Consider the following 18,706-nt stretch of genomic DNA (forward strand, 5'->3'; position numbering starts at 1 on the left):
GTTGCTCTGAAGCATGTGGCATCTTCCTGGACCGGGGCTGGAACCCATGTCCCCTGCATTGGCAGGCAGATTCTTAACCACTGCGCCACCAGGGAAGCCCCTAGGTTATTTATTGATAGTACAAAATTTTGCTCTTACCGAAAGAAATTATTACAGTCGCCCCTCAGTATCCAAGGGGGATTGCTTCCAGGACTCCCTGTGGATACCAAACTCCACAGATGCTCAAGTCCCTTATATAAAATGGTGTAGTATTTACATATAACCTACACACATTCTCACATGTACTTTAAAATCATCTGTAGATTACTTATAATACCTAATACAACATAAATATAAATTGCGAATAGTTTGTAGATACAGTATAAGTGTTATGTGAATAGTTAGGCCTGTGCATGGCAAACTCAAGTTTTGCTTTTTGGAAGTTTCTGGAATTTTTAAATTAATTTTTGGCTGCGTTGGGTCTTCGTTGCTGCCCGTGGGCTTTCTTTAGTTGCAGCAAGTGGGGGCTACTCTTCGTTGCGGTGCATGGGCTTCTCATTGTGGTGGCTTCTCTTGTTGCGGAGCACGGGCTCTAGGAGCATGGGCTTCAGTAGTTGTGGCTCACGGGCTGTAGAGCACAGGCTCAGTAGTTGTGGTGCACGAGCTTAGTTGCTCCGCGGCATGTGGGGTCCTCCCGGACCAGGGCTCGAACCCGTGTCCCCTGCATTGGCAGGCGGATTCTTAACCACAGCGCCACCAGGGAAGTCCAGCCCTGGAATTTTTAAAAAAATATTTTTGATCTGCAGTTGGTTGAATCTGTGAATGCAGAACTGTGGATACAGACGACTAATATTTTAGGGAGGGTGATATGATTGAATACATGTCATTATTGAAAAAAATCCCGGTGATAACACTGTATGATTCAGCAATTCATAGTCTGCATCTAACTCCAGCTCACTGTTTCCCTACATGGACTGAATGGCTGTGGCGCACGGGCTTAGTTGCTCCGCAGCATGTGGGATCTTCCTGGACCAGGGCTCAAACCTGTGTCCCCTACATTGGCAGGTGGATTCTTAACCACTGCACCACCACGGAAGCCCCTAGAGATGGTTTCTAAATTAACTTATGGGATATACTGAGAATCAGATAAAGCAGTTCTCAGAGGGAAGGGACTAACAGGTTAAAAGGAGTCTGCTTGACTTATCTTTTTTTTTTTATAAACGTCAAGTTTTTTTTTTGGTAGGAGTTTATTAATTAATTTTTTTTGGCTGTGTTGGGTCTTCATTTCTGTGCGAGGGCTTTCTCTAGTTGTGGCAAGCAGGGGCCACTCTTCATTGCGGTGCGCGGGCCTCTCACTATTGCAGCCTCTCTTGTTGCAGAGCACAGCCTCCAGATGCGCAGGCTCAGTAGTTGTGGCTCACAGGCCTAGTTGCTCCGCGGCATGTGGGATCCTCCCAGACCAGGGCTCGAACCCGTGTCCCCTGCATTAGCAGACAGATTCTCAACCACTGCGCCACCAGGGAAGCCCCTGCTTGACTTATCTAAAAGAACCACTGACTGAATACCTACTGCTGTGCACACCAACATTTACCCACCTGATTCTGCACCCACAAACCCATGATGACAGAGTTCATAAAATACGAGGATTATTCAACACCTTTTAAATAAATAAACAACGTATAAAACACATGTAGTCTTTCATACAATTTTATTTTCTCCCTTCAATCATTATAATATGATACCCGAATTTTGTCTTAACTGGAGGATCTGTAAACACAGGCTTATCCGGCACACTTATAGGCAAGGCGAATGCTGCTTCTTGAAATGGTCCCACCATGGACCCTCTGGTCATCCAACCCAAGTCGCCCTGAAAAACCCAAAAGATTTGTGATGTCAAGTGGCCCTGAAGAGGGCACAGTTCTACTGTAGCTTGAAAATTTCCCAACACAAATGCTAAGGTTCCTAGCTTTATTCATCTGGGTTGGAGAGAAGTAGGCTCGACAAGGAGAAACAGGGCTGAACCCTGGGCTGAACATACAAACACTCACAATGTTGCTGGGTGTCTGTTAGTTGTGCAAGTTTGGTTATGCCTAGGTTTAGACAAAGGTGACCCGTATTCAACTGTTCACAAGTTGGACATTTCTGCTTTTTTAAGATCTTTAAACTAAGATACGGCTAAAATTAATGGCGAAACAGAAATAATCCCTACTGCTGTGTGTCCTCCATGGGGACCGTGTTAAATGATGAGTGCACCATACCCCTTGCCTGGCTTTATCTTCACTATATTGTGTGGCCACTTCATTGAATTTCATTCCAGACTTTAACTTTTCCATGGCTTCCAAGATTTTTCCATGTTTTTCACACAGAATGTGTCTGACCTACAAGGAAAAAATATGTTCACGTAATACATGGAGACCCAAATGATTCCTTTCCTCACAGTACAGCAGTCATGTCAGGACTACCCCCCACTAGTGAAAAAAACACATTCGCTCATGGCAACGGAAAATCCTGGAAGTCTGCCCAGTTGGGCGATGGCCACAAACCCATTTCCCATATCAAGACAATATTTCAGAACCCAGATTTAGATGGAAAATGGGCACCTGGCTGTGGGAAGCTCCCAGCCTTTACCATGTACCTCAATGGTAACAGGAGGAGGAAACATGATAATGCTTGAGAGCTTAGGTCGAGTCAAATCCCCACTCTCCTGTATGATCTTAGGCATTTTTTTTTTAGGCTGTACCTCACAGCATGCAGGATCTTAGTTCCCCAGCCAGGGATTAACCACTGAACCACCAGAGAAGTCCCTTAGGCATGTTTTTAAACCTCTAAATGTTTCCCCATTTGTGCACTGAGATAACAGTACCTGTATGTTCTCATAGGGTTGTGAAGATTGAGGTGATGCAGCTAGCACTCAATAAAGGTTAGCTATTATTTCATCAGAGTGGGGATGATATGAAAAAAACCCACCAGGAAATACTTTTCACCAAAAGAGGCCCAATGTATAAAGCCTCCCCACAATTTAACACTTTGAAAACGAATCATATGTTGAAGATTAAGAATACTCAACCCGGGGACTTCCCTGGTGGTGCAATGGTTAAGAATCCGCCTGCCAATGCAGGGGACACTGGTTTGATCCCTGGTCAGGGAACTAAGATCCCGCATGCCGCGGGGTAACTAAGCCTGTGTACCACAACTACTGAGATTGCCCGCCTCAAGCAGAGCCCGTGTGCTGCAAAAACTACAGAGCGCACGCGCTCTGGAACCCCTGCACCACAACTACAGAGCCCACGCAACCTGGAGCTTGCTCGCCACAACTAGAGAAGAGAAAAACCGCACGCCACAACTAGAGAGAAGCCCGCGAGCTGCAACGAAAGATCCCGCGTGTCGCAACTAAGCCCCAACACAGCCAAAAATAAAATAAATAACAAATAACTCTTTTTAAAAAAGAATACTCAACCCTAGAGAAGTATTCAAATGTAACCTATGTTTACATAAAGCCATGTTTTAAAAAAATCACTATATCCTTAAAAATGATTTTGTCAAGATATCTGTTTTGTAGGATTTCCCATTTCTCTGTTCTATTCAAATAGAATCCGTTATTCATTTCTTACTGTCGTGTACTAGGGTGGGGGCTAAAGGTGTCTCCCTGTAGAGACAGACAAACCATGGCTGTCCTCAGGATTCAATTACTGAAACTGGGGGTGAGAGGATCCCTGACTGGAAGAGCGACACAGGAGATAGACACAGCAAAGGAAAGAATGTATCAAAAAGTAGGGCTCAGGGAGGCAAACTTCTATAGAATGTGTCCAGCACTGTCCACGGGAGACAGGGACAAACAGTCTGGACACTAGAGCGATACATGTTGGGGGACGAGGATGGCTTCTCAGACCTCATCTTGGCCTGGCTAAAACACCTTCTCAACTGCCTCCGTCTTTCCGCTTCTACACTCACAAAGCAACCTTCTGGTTCAATGATTGGGAAAGTGCACACAGCATTCATGATCATAGAAAGGGGATCCCATCCACCACTTTATAAATGAATAAACAAGTATTCTGCTTTAGACAGTTTGATGGGTTAGACATAATGAGTCTGTAGTACCTGTGGAGTTTGCAAGTGTGACCGACCAACTGGCAACTGTATGAGACTCGTGTCTTAGGAGAGACCAAGTTCCAGAGAATGTGGGAGTGATGAGCATGGAAGTAGCAGCTGACGCTATGGGAGGTGACGGATCACCCTGGGAGGCTACACAGAATGAGAAGAGGAGGAAAGCAGACTCAAGACATCCGTGGAGAATATCAATGTATAAGCAATAAGCAAAGAAAGAAGCTCAACAAGCATGATAAAAACGAAGGGCCAGACAGGTAGAGAGAAAGGTGTGTTAAAAGAAACCAAGGCAAGAGAAAGTTTCAAGGAGGAAATGGTCAACAGGGTTAAATGCTTCAGAGTGATCAGGTTAGAAGTACAATCAATTTAGCAATGATTGACTGAGGACCTTAGCAAAAGCTGTTTCAGAAGAGTAGTAAGTGCAGAAGCCAGGCTTCAGCAACTGACTGAGGAAGTAACAGGAAGCAGGCCAGTAATGTGGGTGGGGCTTCCCCAACTAACTGAGTTAGAAAAGAAGGAGAAAGGGCTCTAGTCAAAGGGAAAGGGTCACAGTCACAGATATATTTTAAAGGTCCCTGGCTATATTTTCAGAATGAAGGGAAAGATGCAGTAAAGAGGGAAAGGTTGAAGACAGAGCAAAGAAAGAGGGTGGAGATAAATGAAGGAGCAAGGCTAGGCATTCAGAGCACTGCTGGAAAAATCAGTTAGCCTTAAAGGAAGAGAGGTAAGAGAGATGAGGGAGGTGTGGGTGAAGATAACTTTGTTGGAAGGGGGCTGGGAAGCCATGAGTTCGTGACTAAAGTTCTAGTTTCCATTTTCTTGTGACAATTATGACAATATTTCAGTTATCGAGTACTTAATACTCGCTAGGCACTGTGCTAAGCGCTTTACATGTGTGATCTCATGAAATCCTCACACCAACCCCACGAGACTGGATCAGTGTTTCTCAACTCTGGCAAATGTCAGAATCACACCAAGAGCTTCTAAAAAATACATCAAGGTCCAGTCCCCACACGCCAGAGATTCTGAGGCAGCTGGTCTGGGGTGGGTCCCTAGGCACTGAGACTTTTAGAAGCTCTTCAGGTGAATCTGATGTACACAGGGGTTGAGAACCCTGGATGAAGTTGTCTGCTGACTGACTGGAGGAGGGTGGTGGATGGCTTGAGGCAAGTGGCAAAGGATCGCTGTGCAGTACTGAGGGCCCAGCTCAGGTTAGAGACCAGGAATCAGTGGCCCCAACCCCTGAGGCTGTGTGACTCTCCAGTGGGGCCCAGCAGTTCTGGGTCTGAGTGTAAAGAAAGTAGATAATTGGATTGATCCTGAGCTGTAGTCTGGCAGGTGGATGCAGTGGATGACCCAAAGAAAAAGGAGGTGGGGCTCCTTGATCCTGTGGTCAAACCCTTCCATCTAATTTCCAGCCTACAAGACATACAGGACTTGGAGAACAGACATGAGGCCTTAGAGAAGGTGAGGCGAACAGGGCAGGCTTGAGGGCCTGCCTGGAAGTCTGTGTGTGGAGAGGAACAGGACAGGATTGGGGGAGGTGGGAAGTGAGGGGAAGGAAGGAAGTTGTGGTCGGCAGGTGGGTTTCAGAATCTGGGCAGCTCTAGTGACACAGGGCAGGGGTGGGTTCAGGAGTGAGGTCTGAAGCAGAATAGCAGGATGTGGAAGGAGCCTAGATCCTAAAAGGCTGGAGGGTTTGGGGTCCCTCCCCTGCTGGGGCCTTCACAAACACTGACAACCCAGCTGTACTCTAGCAGGTGAACAGTTCAACACACTATGGCACTTCCATTCCACGGAACACTACTCAGTAATACAAAGGAACAGACTATGGATACACACAACCGGAATGAAATCTCCAGAGAACTATGCTGAGCGGAAAAAAATCCAATCCCGAAAGGTTACACACTGTATCATTTCACTCATATGGAAATCATAAAATTACAGAAATGAAGAAGAGATTAGTCACTGCTCTGGGGTCAAGGAGGGGGCAGGGGTAGGGGTGGGAGGGAAGTGGGCATCACTATAAAAGGGCAACAGGAGGAATCCCTGGGGTGATGGAAATGTTCTGGATCTTGACTGTAGCAATGACAATCTCCTGGTTGTGCTAATGTACTAGGGTTTTGTTAAGATGTTACCATTGGGGAAACGGTAAAAAGTACATTTACATGTATAAAAGGTACATCTACCTTACAACTGAATAAGAGTCTAAAATTATCTCAAAAGAAAAAGCTTAACAAAAGAGTTTAATCCTAATTGACTTTCCTAGCTAATTACATGCCACTCCTTTCCATATACCTCAGGTATAGCCACACTGAACTTATTTTTTTCCAGAAAGGACAAGATGCCTCTTTAAAGCCATATGCAGTGGAGCAGTCTCTTAGGTTAGGTGCCTGTGAAAGTCAGCACATAACAGTCAAAATTACCCTACAACAACACTTATGAAGATGGTGTACTTGAAACAACACGTCAGCCCTCAGTAAGCCCAACACAGCCTGTCTCCCCAACCTGTGTTGTAACAATGACCGCTTCTTCAGCTGGACCCCAGGACGAAGTAGCTGGCTTGCATTCAGGCACCATGTTTTATGAAAATTATCTTTGGATACCAGAATCCCACTTTACATGGTTGGATATTCATACATGAATGGAGGTCGACTATGGAAAATCAAATTCATGTCTCCCATCTCTCTCTCTGGGTTCACTGAGTAGAAAAGTGGGCAGAATGGCCCACACTCTTTACATTTGCTCTCCTTTTCTTTGGCTGCATGTGTATGGGTGCATTTATATGATACAACTCCACTACAGCTCTTCTCATATAGCAATGAAATTTCTTTACCTAACTGCTCCCGACTAGACTGTGATAACAGGGACCATCTCTTATCTGCTTTTTTTTTAAATACCCAGAATTTAATACACTGCTTAGCACAGGGCAGATGTCACTAAATCTTTAATGAATGAATGAATCAAAGTATGGAACCCCATAAACTGACTGAAACGTGGTAACTGCCTTGTTACGTAGCACTAAGCGGTATAATTCTGTTTGCAGATTATATTTTCCCAGGGCAGACACCCCTCTGGCACTAGGTCAAGTACTTCAAGTAATTATCTGCAACCATCTCCCCTCATTTTCATGGTCAGGGCTCTGGCTTGTAGCTCACCAGCAGGGGAACTATCTAATGAGACCCGTGCCTTTGCCTGTTCATCTCAGTTCTTCGTTTTGTCAAATATTATTTCGTCCTGAGAAATAATTCATTCACTTACTTGGGAAGACCTAACAACACATTTTAAGGAAAAATACTAGAGTATGAAGAAATTCTGGATGTCTGAGAAAACATTTGAGAAAATATTTAAAAGGAATTACTTTTCATAAATGAAAGTGATCTATTATTTTCCACTTTTGTGCTATCGTACATCAGTATTAGGTTAGCCTTAGAATGAGTTAAGCATACTGTCTTTTCCTTTTATGTGAACCAAAATAACAAATGTATATTATTTATATTTAACATGAAAAAAAGGAACAAGTAACTCACCTTTACTGCATTGCCACCACCTTTGGGACCCTGCGCCTTCTTGTCAGAACTATCACTCCCAGAGGCTGCTTTTCCTTTAGAGAAGAGATGACAGGTACTCATTTAAACTGCACCTTCACCGTGTTATGTACAGAAAAGTTCAACACAATAGGAGTTGATACTTCCATCATAGCACCAAGCTTCAAAAGGGAACTCTGTAGACACTTTACTACATCAAGCTAAATTAACCTGTGACTCACCTCTTAAAACAGGGAATTTGTGCCCTACATAAACCCTGCAAGGAAAATGGATACACAAGTGAGTGTGCTAATAGTTGAATGGGAGTGCCAAAAGCCTGGCCCAGATTCTCTGGACCCAATATGAAATCCTGCCTTCTAAGGGCAAACCCCTGAGCTCTTGTGAGATTTCTAATAAGCACTGCAACTATGTATCTGAATACTCACAATTCCAGTAAGTAAAATCTCCAAGAATATATTTTAAATAAAGATCAAATTTCCCACCACCCGTATTTGGCTAAAGAACACATTGATGTCCAAACTCCTGGAGTCGACTACATTGCCTATTGATACCTTCCTAAGAAAAGATATCGATATTCAGATTAAGAACCACTGGCAGCATTCTACATTTTACTACTGTGTCATTTTGCTACTATGCCAACTTCTGTATTGATGGCAGCATACTTACTGTTAGAGGCTGATATTCCTAAGAACTATTGTTGGATTAAGTGTTCAGTTCAATAAACATTTCCTAAATAACTAAGTTCCAGGCACTGGGGATACAAAGATTAACAAGCCATGGTACCTTCCTTCAGGGAGCTCATATACTACTGGGGAAGATGGTTATGTAAAGTTATGTAAAATAGATCTTTTCAGGAGAATGAGCTATGCTCTATAGACAGCAGGCTGTGGAAGCACAAAGGGACATTTTAGCCAGTCAGGGAAGCTTTCCTGGATGAGTAGGAGCTGACCAGGCAAAGAAAGGACAGAGGTGAGGAGACATTCCAGGGTGAGGGAACAGTGTAGTATGTGCAGGTAACTATGGGTGAAGCCAAATCTGAGGTGGGAGTGCTGTGAGATGAGCCCAGGGGAGGTGGTTGAGCATTAGGGCATGAGGGCCTGTAGGCCCCATTAAGGAACTTGGAATTTATCCTAGAAGTAATAGGGAGCCATTGACAAATTTTATTCAGGAGACTCCATCTTACTTGTCTTAGGATCTCCAAAGCCTAGCACACAACAGTTGTTCAATAAATGCTCAACCAAACTGAAAATCCAAAATGCTGACCACCAAATGCCTAAGAAAATGTTACTGCCAAAGGAGTTTTATTACACCAAACTCTTCAAGGGGGTTGCTGTATATTCACTCTAGAACAATGATACCTTCCAATTATTCCATCCTCTCCCCCACTGGATGCTGTCATCTTCTGACTGCCACCTCACTCCCTGATTGACTGACAACTCTGGCAACTTCAGGCTTCCTTTCCACCCTCACCACTGCCATCATCTTGGATGACCTCACCATCTATGCAGAGGAATCATCCAACAGTCTAATCTCACAGTTCTGGACCTCCTTCCCAAATGCCCATGCCTTTTACTCCAGGCCACCTGTTGCCAGGGAAACACGATGGAACTGTGCCACTCAGAACTAGTAGTTCAGTCTCTGGCTACAACTCTGTTCTTCCAACTTTCTCATGCCTCATTCCCACAACACGGGCTCTTTAATTTCACAGAACCGCCCCCCCCCATTCAGTCTCTTTATCCTGCTATGTCCCCCTAGACTATCAGACTTCTCATTCCCTTCCCAGTCTGGATCCCATGCTTGATCATCTGAACTGCGTCCCCACTGGCACCCTTAATTCCCTTGTGCTGCTTTCCTTCTATTATCATTGTCCAACAAAACCTCAACCTTGGCTCAAGTCTACACCTAGCTCTTTTCAGTACTGTATTGTGCCACTTATATGGTACTAGGTAAATCATGACTAAGCAGATCGTGCCCTCTACAAATTCATGGCCTTCAATCTTAGGCTCTCAGCCCTGAGGGAAATCCTTTTGTAAGTGTTTCATCCCCTTTCCCATCACCCCAACGACTATTCCAAACCTTTACCACTCTCAAGACTCCTACCCAGTCCCTGCCCCGCAGTCTTAAAAACTACATCCCCATGCTTTTTAATCAAAACCTTCCAGAGAAGTCCACACTGACTGTCTCCAACTTATCACTTCCTGGTCAGTCTTCTAGTAACTGGCCACCCGCTGCCTCCACCCCGGACCCCGAGGACCGCCGGTCTGCTCCCTCCCCCACGCTCCTCACCCAACCCCATTCTCCTTGGTTGCTCTGGCTGCCCTACCTTTCCCTCGTTTCCCAGATACGCTTTTTCCTTTTGGAGGCATCTCCGAAATTCGCCGTCGAGCTCTCAACTGCTTCGGTTACCGCACAAAGCCCCTTCAGGCCCCACCGGTATGTCCTAAACATATGCCTGAAAGTAACATCGCAATTGGCCATCCTTACTGTGGCTCCGGAAGCAGGCATATCTTGGGACAGGCCCGGTCCTTTGGCTCTAGGGCCAATGGGGGCTGAAGAGTCTGACCAATAAGGAGCTTGGGCCGGGTAGAGGGGCGGAGTCAAAGGTTGGGGCCGGGGCGGGAAACCCAGCCTCTGCGCTTTTTGAACTTCTTCTACATGCCCTTATTTGCCCCCAGTCTCCCGCTTCCCTACCCACCACCTCGATGCGTGCGTAGTGAAAGCCGCGGACCACTGCAGTCTCTCCGCGCTGGCTGTAGCCAATCCCACGGGGCCGCCAGACAAAGGCAAAGCAGGAAGAGCAGTGGCGGCCGCCTCTCCCTCCTGCGCCCTCCTACACACGGGCCTACACTCCCTTACGGGTTTTCGTTTTTAAAGTTTATTTTGCAGCCTGTAGTTGACTAGGTTCAAAAGGTACTTTTTTTTTAACATCTTTATTGGAGTATATTTGCTTTACAATGGCGTGTTAGTTTCTGCTGTATAACAAAGTGAATCAGCTATACGTGTACATATATCCCCAAATAACTAGTGTAAAGCTCTCGGTAGAGACACGAGAAATGGCTTTAAGGAAGGTTACAGACCAAGCTATAGAATATGATTTTTTTTTAAGAAAAGGCATCTCGTGTACTATATAATATTTGCTTATAGAGGACAGGAAGACTATCCAGCAAAACGTGACCAGTGGTGCCAGTGCAGTGTATGTTTCTGCACAGTTTCCAAAATTTCTGTAATGGTACAGCGTAATATAGTTAAAAGCATGGATTCTGGACCGCCTGGCTTCAAATCGCTGCTCCACCATTTGGTTACTAGCTCTGTGACCTTGAGGAAGTTAGCTCACCTCTCTTTGGCTCAGTTTCATCATCTGTAGAATGGAATTGATGATAATAATACCTTCTAATAGGGTGTGAAGAGAATTAAACAAGTTCATATTTGTAAAGCACATAAAACAACAACTAGCTTGTGGAGTGTTAGCATAAGGTGAATGAGTTTTGAATTTATGCCCTCAAACGTTTTACCCTTATCCACAACCCCTCTCCTCCCAATATAAGGTCAGGGCTTTTCCTCTACTCCATGAGATAGCTGTCCTAGCTTGCCCCTGCCAGCCAGAATGTATAGGTCCTCCGTCTCAGAGTTTAGTTTTTGGATACAGTCTTGTGGGACTTGGCATGCTTCATGCCCAGACTGGGAGATCAAGTATTTCTGAGACTGTGCCACCTCCAACTCATACATTACAAGCAGCCCCCTCATGTTGTACTGCTGTCATTTCTGAACACGTTACAGCTTAGGCACTCCTTGTTTTGGATTGGGAGTGATCAACTGTGGGGAACACATCCAGCGCTGAGGAGATCATTGCTCCCCCACTTCTGAGGTGGATCCCACCTGTGTATTGACTTTCAAAGTTCAGCTGGGAGATGGGGCGGGTTGACAATGACAGTATGGCCTTATATTCATCAGTTCATCCACAGCCAGGAGGCCGAGGGGGCACCTTTACTTCTGGTTTTTCTTAGGGGACAGCCTTTCCTGCAACCACTGGCTATGGCAGTCTTGGAGTGGGAATGAAGCAAAGTTCAGACCCCAATGAAGAGCCAGCATTAAATGGCTGACGTACCTGGCAAATGCTTGGTGCCTGGAACGTTGTGAGAGTTCTGTGCATTCCAGCAGATAACAACAACAACAGTAATAAACAAGCCTGTGTAAGTGGCTGAATGTGCCCAAAGCAGTGCCTAAAGGCCAGTAGTTCAAAGGAGAAAACGATGGGCATAGGTCCAGGGGTTTCGAGGTCAAAAGCACTTTAAGACTGATAAAATCATGTACGATCTCAAGTATGCAGTGTGCATCACAAACATCTTAAGTGTTAGCTTTGGGATGTGAGTTTATGGCTAACTTTCATTTTTTTTTCTGTTTAAATTATATTCTGCTTATATGAATTGGCATATGTATATATATATATTTTTTTTATTCAAGAAAAAAGATAATGCTATTTGTAAAACAAACAACAAAAAAGCTAGCCTCTATACAGGGTTAAGTCTGCACCAGTCTGTGGAGGCCAGCTGTGGAGGAGTCTGTGGGAGCAGAGTGACGAATGAACAGCAAGGCGGGCAGGGGGGCAGAGAGGAGAAAACTTCAGCCTCGAAACCATGGTAACGACTGCAGGAGTGTGCACAGTGAGTCAGAGCCAGGGATGGCTGCCAGTCGTATTTTCTATTAATTATCTCCTCAGACTGATTCTTCCACACATTTCTTAAATGAGGAAAATCAGGCAGGGAAGCTGGCAGCCCTCTTCCCAGGACACAAGTTCACAAACCTTGACCCAAACTCACTGTCCCGCCCCACCTGCTCCACAACCAAAGGGCTGCAGTTTCTTTCCCGTTTGAGATGCCAGCAGAGCTTATTCTGAAAGGGGGCCTTGATGCAACAAAACACAGAGCTCTAGTTGATCCCATTCAGAGGAGGTCAGTGTATGGGGAGCTCTGGGCCCCAGACTCTAGGGACAAAGGTAGAAAAAGGTCACCTTTGGAAACTGAAACCAGGAAAATTCAGTACATGGTAGATGAGAATAGCCACCTGCAAAAGTAGCCACCCATCAAGGCACATGGATGGAGGGATATTGCTGATGGGATGGATGTGTCTCCTGAGCACAGTCAGTGGGCAGAAAACTTTCTGTCCCTCTTCATGCTGTTGTAACATGTCTGGCATGAGATAAGCTTTGAACAACTGTTTTAAAAAAAAATTACTTATTTTATTATTTATTTGGTTGCACCATGTCTTAGTTGTGGGCTCCTTAGATGCGGCTCACAGGCTCTTTAGTTGCAGCTCGAGGGCTTCTTAGTTGTGGCATGCAAACTCTTAGTTGCAGCATGCATGTGGGATCTAGTTCCCTGACCAGGGATTGAACCTGGGCCCCCTGCATTAGGAGCACAGAGTCTTAACCACTGTGCCACCAGGGAAGTCCCAACAACTGTTTTTTTTGTTGTTTTAATTTATTTATTTTTGGCTGCGTTGGGTCTTCGTTGCTGGGCACAGGCTTTCTCTGGTTGCGGCGAGCGGGGGCTACTCTTCATTGCGGTGCATGGGCTTCTCATTGCGGTGGCTTCTCTTGTTGTGGAGCACGGGCTCTAGGCACGTGGGCTTCAGTAGTTGTGGCACACAGGCTCAGTAGTTGTGGCACATGGGCTTATTTGCTCCGCGGCATGTGGGATCTTCCCAGATCAGGGCTCGAACCCATGTCCTCTGCATTGGCAGGCAGATTCTTAACCAGTGCACCACCAGGGAAGTCCAACAACTGTTTTTTTTAAATAAATTTATTTATTTATTTGTTTTTATATTTGGCTGTGTTGGGTCTTTATTGCTGTGCGTGGGCTTTCTCTAGTTGAGGCGAGCGGGGGCTACTCTTCGTTCCCGTGCGTGGGTTTCTCATTGTCCTGGCTTCTCTTGTTGTGGAGCATGGGCTCTAGGCGCGCTGGCTGCAGTAGTTGTGGCTCGTGGGCTCAGTAGTTGTGGCTCGCAAGCTCTAGAGCGCAGACTCAGTAGTTGTGGCACCCGGGCTTACTTGCTCCGGGGCATGTGGAATCTTCCTGGACCAGGGCTTGAACCCATGTCCCCTGCACTGGCAGGCAGATTCCCAACCACTGCGCCACCAGGGAAGCCCAACTGTTTTTTTAAAAAGGGCGTCAGAGAAGAAGATTCCATCTAGGTTTGTCCAGCATTGTCTAAGCAAAAGAGCTGCAGTTTCTGGAGAACATTAATATTCCAGTGTCTAGTGAGGAGGATTTTTTTTGGAGGCAGTGTTCATTTGAGGCAATGGTGACACAAATGGCATATGTGGCATGAGATATCTTCATGATCTCTCTTAGTTTTCACAACAGTCTTATTGGCCGAGAATCATCAGTGCCATTTCAGAGCTGAAGACACAGGCTCAGAGAAGTTAAGTAATGTGTTCAAGTTTTCACAGCTAAGGACTGTGGCACTGTTGGGCTCAGAACTTAGGGCTGTGTGACTTCTAAGCTGGTACCCTCTGCATGATGACACTGCTCCAGGCTTTGCCATCCTGTAAATGAAATTCAAGAACATCCAGTTCCCTTTGTTCTGAGTGCCTGTTCTCCAAGTCAGCTTCCCAGGGACCTCTGTGCCCAAGAGGTGCCAGGGCCAAGTTATGGCCCCACCATGAGACAGAAATAAACTCACCTCTGGTTTATGTGTCAGTGTATTGGTTCGGAGTAATCTAGAAGGTGATTGCCTCTGCCTATAGTGCTGTACCTCCCAAGCCCAGAAGCACAGAGGCGAGGAGAAGGAACACGGTGTGGGTGGGGGCCAGTGGGCAGAGCGAGGTAGCTGAGGCAGAGGTGGGACGGTTAGGAAGAGGTCTTCTGTGCCCTTGGGAACTGGTCTCCATGTCCAGTGGATTCTGCCTCCTAAACAGCTCTTTCTCCACACCCTTCATCATTTTATAGTGAACAATGAACACTTTGCTAGGATTCAGCAGTCATCTCTTGTACTGGCTCCTGCCCTCTTCCCTGCTGCTGCAGCCTTTTGCATGTTCTCCAGACTATTGGAACAGCCTCCACATTGGTGTCTCAGCCACCAGTCTCACCACCCCCTCCAAACTACCCTCCCCAGCAACTGATAGAGAGCTCTCAGAAACACAGATCTGACCCTCCCCCAATGAAGACCCTTCAGTGGCTCCCCACTATTTGAGAGGCTCCTTAGCCTGGAGGGCCAAGGGCCTTTCTGCTGACATCTGCAGTCTCATCTCGTGCTGGTCCCCACTGGGCTCCAGCCATGTCAAGTTACCATCTACAGGCCCTCAAGTATACAGTGCTCTCTTAAGACTCCATGCCTTTGCCCATACTGTTCTCTCTACCTGGAATACTCCTTCCCCATTTTTGATCTAGCTAACCCTTATTTACATTTTAAGAGCAAGATCAGGTGTTACTTCTTCCTGGAAGCCTTCCCTGACCCTCTTCTCCACCTTCTTCCAGGCTGGGCTAGGCACCCCTCTGTGCTTCCAAAGCACCCTGTGCTTATGTCTGCCATTTGTATAATTTGGAGTAGTAGTCCATGACATAGATGGACCATAGTTTATTTATTCACTCATTGAAAAACATCTGGGTTGTTTTCAGTTTGAGGCTATTACAAATCAAGTGGCTATAAACATTTGTGTACAAGTTTTTGTGTGAATACAAGTTTTCATTTCTCTAGGATGATTTCCAAGAGTATAATTACTGAGTTGTATGGTAATTGCATTTTAGTTTTGTAAGAAACTGCCAGAGTGTCTGTACCATTTCACATTCCTACCAGCCATGAATGGGTGATCCAGCTTCTCTACCTACTTGCCAGCATTTTGTATCATTACAATTTTTTATTTTAGTCATTTGGATAGATGTATACTGATATCTCATTGTGGTTATTTTTTAAATTTTTTTTATTTTTGACTGTGTTGGGTCCTCACCACTGCGCACAAGATCCCTCCAGCCACGGCGAGCAGGGGCCACTCTTTGCTGCGGTGTGTGGGCCTCTCACTGCGGTGGCCTCTCTTGTTGTGGAGCACAGGCTCTAGGTGCGTGGGCTTCAGTAGTTGTGGCACATGGGCTCAGTAGTTGTGGCTCATGGGCTCTAGAGCACAGGCTCAGTAGTTGTGGCGTATGGGCTTAGTTGCTCCGGCATGTGGGATCCTCCCGGACGAGGGCTCGAACCCGTGTCCCCTGCATCAGCAGGCAGACTCCCAACCACTGTGCCACCAGGGAAGTCCCTCATTGTGGTTTTAATGTGCATTTCTCTAAAGGCTAATGATGTTGAACATCTTTTCATGTGTTAATTTGATGTCTGTAATTCCTCTTCAGTGAAATAAATGTCATGTCTTTTACCCAGTTTCTGATTGGATTTTTTTTTGTTATTGAGTGTCAAGAGCTCTTTATATATTCTAAATATGAGTACTTTGTCAGATACGTGGTTTGCAAATATTTTCTCCCAGTCTCTAAGCTTGTCTTTTCATCCTCTTAAGAGGGTTTTTTGCAGGGCAAAAGTCCTTAATTTTTTTTCTTTTATGGATTTTGCTTTTTTAAAAAAAAATTTATTTATTTGGCTGTGTTGGGTCTTCGTTTCTGTGCGAGGGCTTTCTCTAGTTGTGGAGAGCAGGGGCCACTCTTCATCATGGTGTGCGGGCCTCTCACTATCATGGCCTCTCTTGTTGCGGAGCACAGGCTCCAGACGCGCAGGCTCAGTAGTTGTGGCTCACAGGCCCAGTTGCTCTGCGGCATGTGGGATCTTCCCAGACTAGGACTTGAACCTGTGTCCCCTGCATTGGCAGGCAGATTCTTAACCACTGCGCCACCAGGGAAGCCCTGGATTTTGCTTTTATAGTGTCATGTCTAAGAACTGTTTATGAAGCTGTAGGTCTCAAAGATTTTCTCCTATATTTTCTTCTAAAAGTTTTATAGCTTTATGTTTTACACTTAAATCTGTGATACATTTGAGTTAATTTTTGTGGAAGGTGTGAGGTCTAGATTGAAGTCCTTTTTTTTCTTTTGGCATATAGATGTCCAATTACTCCAGCAACATTTGTTGAAAAAGCTGTTCTTCATTAAATTACTTTTGTACTTTTGTTAAAAATCAGTTGAGTGTACCTGTGTGAATCTGTTCTGGATTCTCTATTCTGTTCCATTGATCTATGTGTCGATCCCTCCATCAGTATCACACAATGTCATGCAGGCTTCATTACTGTTGCTACGTACTAAGTCTTAAAATTGGGTAGAGCATTTTCTCCCACTTTATTCTTCTTTTTCAAAGTTGTTTTAGCTATTCTAGTTCTTTTTACCTTTCCATGTACATTTTAGAATAATTTTGTCTGTATCTACAAAAAATGTTGCTGAGATTTTGATAGGAATGGTGTTAAACCTGTAAAACATTTTGGGGAGAATTGACATCCTTACTCTGTTGAGTCCTCTAATTCATGAACACAGTATAACTCTCCATGTAGTTAGATCTTCTTTGAGTTCTTTCATCAATGTTTTGTAGTTTCAGCACACAAGTTCTGTACATCTTTTCTTAGATTTATACCTTTGCATTTTCTTTGAGCGATTTGTGCATGATACTGTAATTTTAATTTTGGCTTTCACATGTTCATTGCTGATATTTAGAATTACAGTTGAGTTTTGTATGTTGATCTTGTATCCTGTGAACTTGCTAAACTCATTTATTCATTCTAGAAGGTTGGGTATTATGTTTGGTTTTTTGTTTTGTAGATTTCTTGTGATTTTCTATAGAGACCATCATGTCATCTCCAAATAGGGATAATTTTTTTCTTCCTTTCCAATCTGTACGCCTTTTGTTTCATTTTCTTGTCTGTTGGACTTCCAGTACTATGTTGAATAAGAGTGGTAAGAGTAGATGTCCTTGCCTTGCTCCCAATCTTAGGGGAGAAAAGATTTGATATTTCACCATTAAATATGTATGTTAGTTGCAGGGTTTTTATTTATTTATTATTTATTTTGGCTGCACTGGGTCTTCATCGAGGCATGTGGGGTCTTCGTTGCGGTGCCCGCACTTCTCTAGTTGCAGCACACAGGCTCTAGAGCGCGCAGGCTCAGTAGTTGCGGTGCACAGGCTTAGTTGCGGTATGTGGGATCTTAGTTCCCTGACCAGGGATCGAACCCAGGCCCCCTGAACTGGGAACGCTGAGTCTTAACCACTGGACCACCAGGGAAGTCCCCAGTTGTAGGGTTTTTATAGATGTTCTTTACCAACTTGAGGAAGTTCCCCTCTCTTCCTAGTTTTCTAAGGGTTTTAGAAATGAATGTGTGTTTAATTTTGTCAAATGCCTTTTTTGCATAAGTTGATATAATCATGTGATTTTTTTTCTTCTTTAGCCTGTTAACATGGTGGATTACACTGATTGATTTTCAAATATTGAACCAGCCTTGCATCCTTGGAATAAACCCTACTCGATTATGCTGTATAATTCTTTTTATATATTGCTGAATTCTATTTGCTAATATTTTGTTGTGGATTTTTATATCTATGTTCATGGAGGGCATTGATCTGTAGTTTAATTTTTGTACTGTCTTTGGTTATCGTATCAGGGCCTGGCCTGACAAAATGAGTTGGGAAGTGCTCCCTCCTATTTTCTGGAAGAGATTATATAGGATTGGTGTTAATTCTTCTTTAGATATTTTGGTAGATCTGTCCAGTGAAACCACCAGACCTCAATATTTCTCTTTTTAAAAATATTTATTTATTTGGCCGCGTGGGGTCTTAGTTGCGGCACGCGGGATCTTTGTTGCAGCATGTGGGATCTTTCATTGCGGTGAGCAGGCTCTTTGTTGCAGTGTGCTCTCTAGTTGTGGTGCACAGGCTCAGTAGTTGCTGCACACGGGCTTAGTTGCCCCATGGCATGTGGGATCTTAGTTCCCTGACTAGGGATTGAACTCATGTCCCCTGCATTGGAAGGCAGATTCTTAACTACTGGACCACCAGGGAAGTCCGCAGACCTGAATATTTCTTTTGGACAAGTTTTTAATTACATACGCAATTTTCTTCAGAGGAATCGGTCCATTTCATCAAAATGTCGAAATTTATCTGTG

General features: G+C 44.7%; 1 protein-coding gene and 1 non-coding gene across 2 annotated transcripts; both read right to left on the reverse strand.

Annotated features, from left to right (window-relative positions):
• Nucleotides 1–1,676: 1,676 nt before the first annotated feature.
• Nucleotides 1,677–10,094, reverse strand: PIN4 (peptidylprolyl cis/trans isomerase, NIMA-interacting 4). Its single transcript, XM_060002647.1, has 4 exons — nucleotides 9,955–10,094; nucleotides 7,614–7,687; nucleotides 2,238–2,357; nucleotides 1,677–1,846 (listed from the first exon to the last, which is right to left on the reverse strand). The coding sequence occupies exons 1-4, from the start codon at nucleotides 9,995–9,997 to the stop codon at nucleotides 1,688–1,690; spliced, it is 396 nt and encodes a 131-aa protein (XP_059858630.1). The 5' UTR covers nucleotides 9,998–10,094; the 3' UTR covers nucleotides 1,677–1,687.
• Nucleotides 10,095–13,002: 2,908 nt separating this feature from the next.
• Nucleotides 13,003–13,075, reverse strand: TRNAR-CCU (transfer RNA arginine (anticodon CCU)). The gene has a single exon. It is a non-coding gene; the product is annotated as a tRNA-Arg (tRNA).
• Between the last annotated feature and the right edge of the window lie 5,631 nt (nucleotides 13,076–18,706).

Source organism: Delphinus delphis, chromosome X (genome assembly GCF_949987515.2).
Source record: "Delphinus delphis chromosome X, mDelDel1.2, whole genome shotgun sequence".
In the NCBI taxonomy this organism is placed as follows: domain Eukaryota; kingdom Metazoa; phylum Chordata; class Mammalia; order Artiodactyla; family Delphinidae; genus Delphinus; species Delphinus delphis.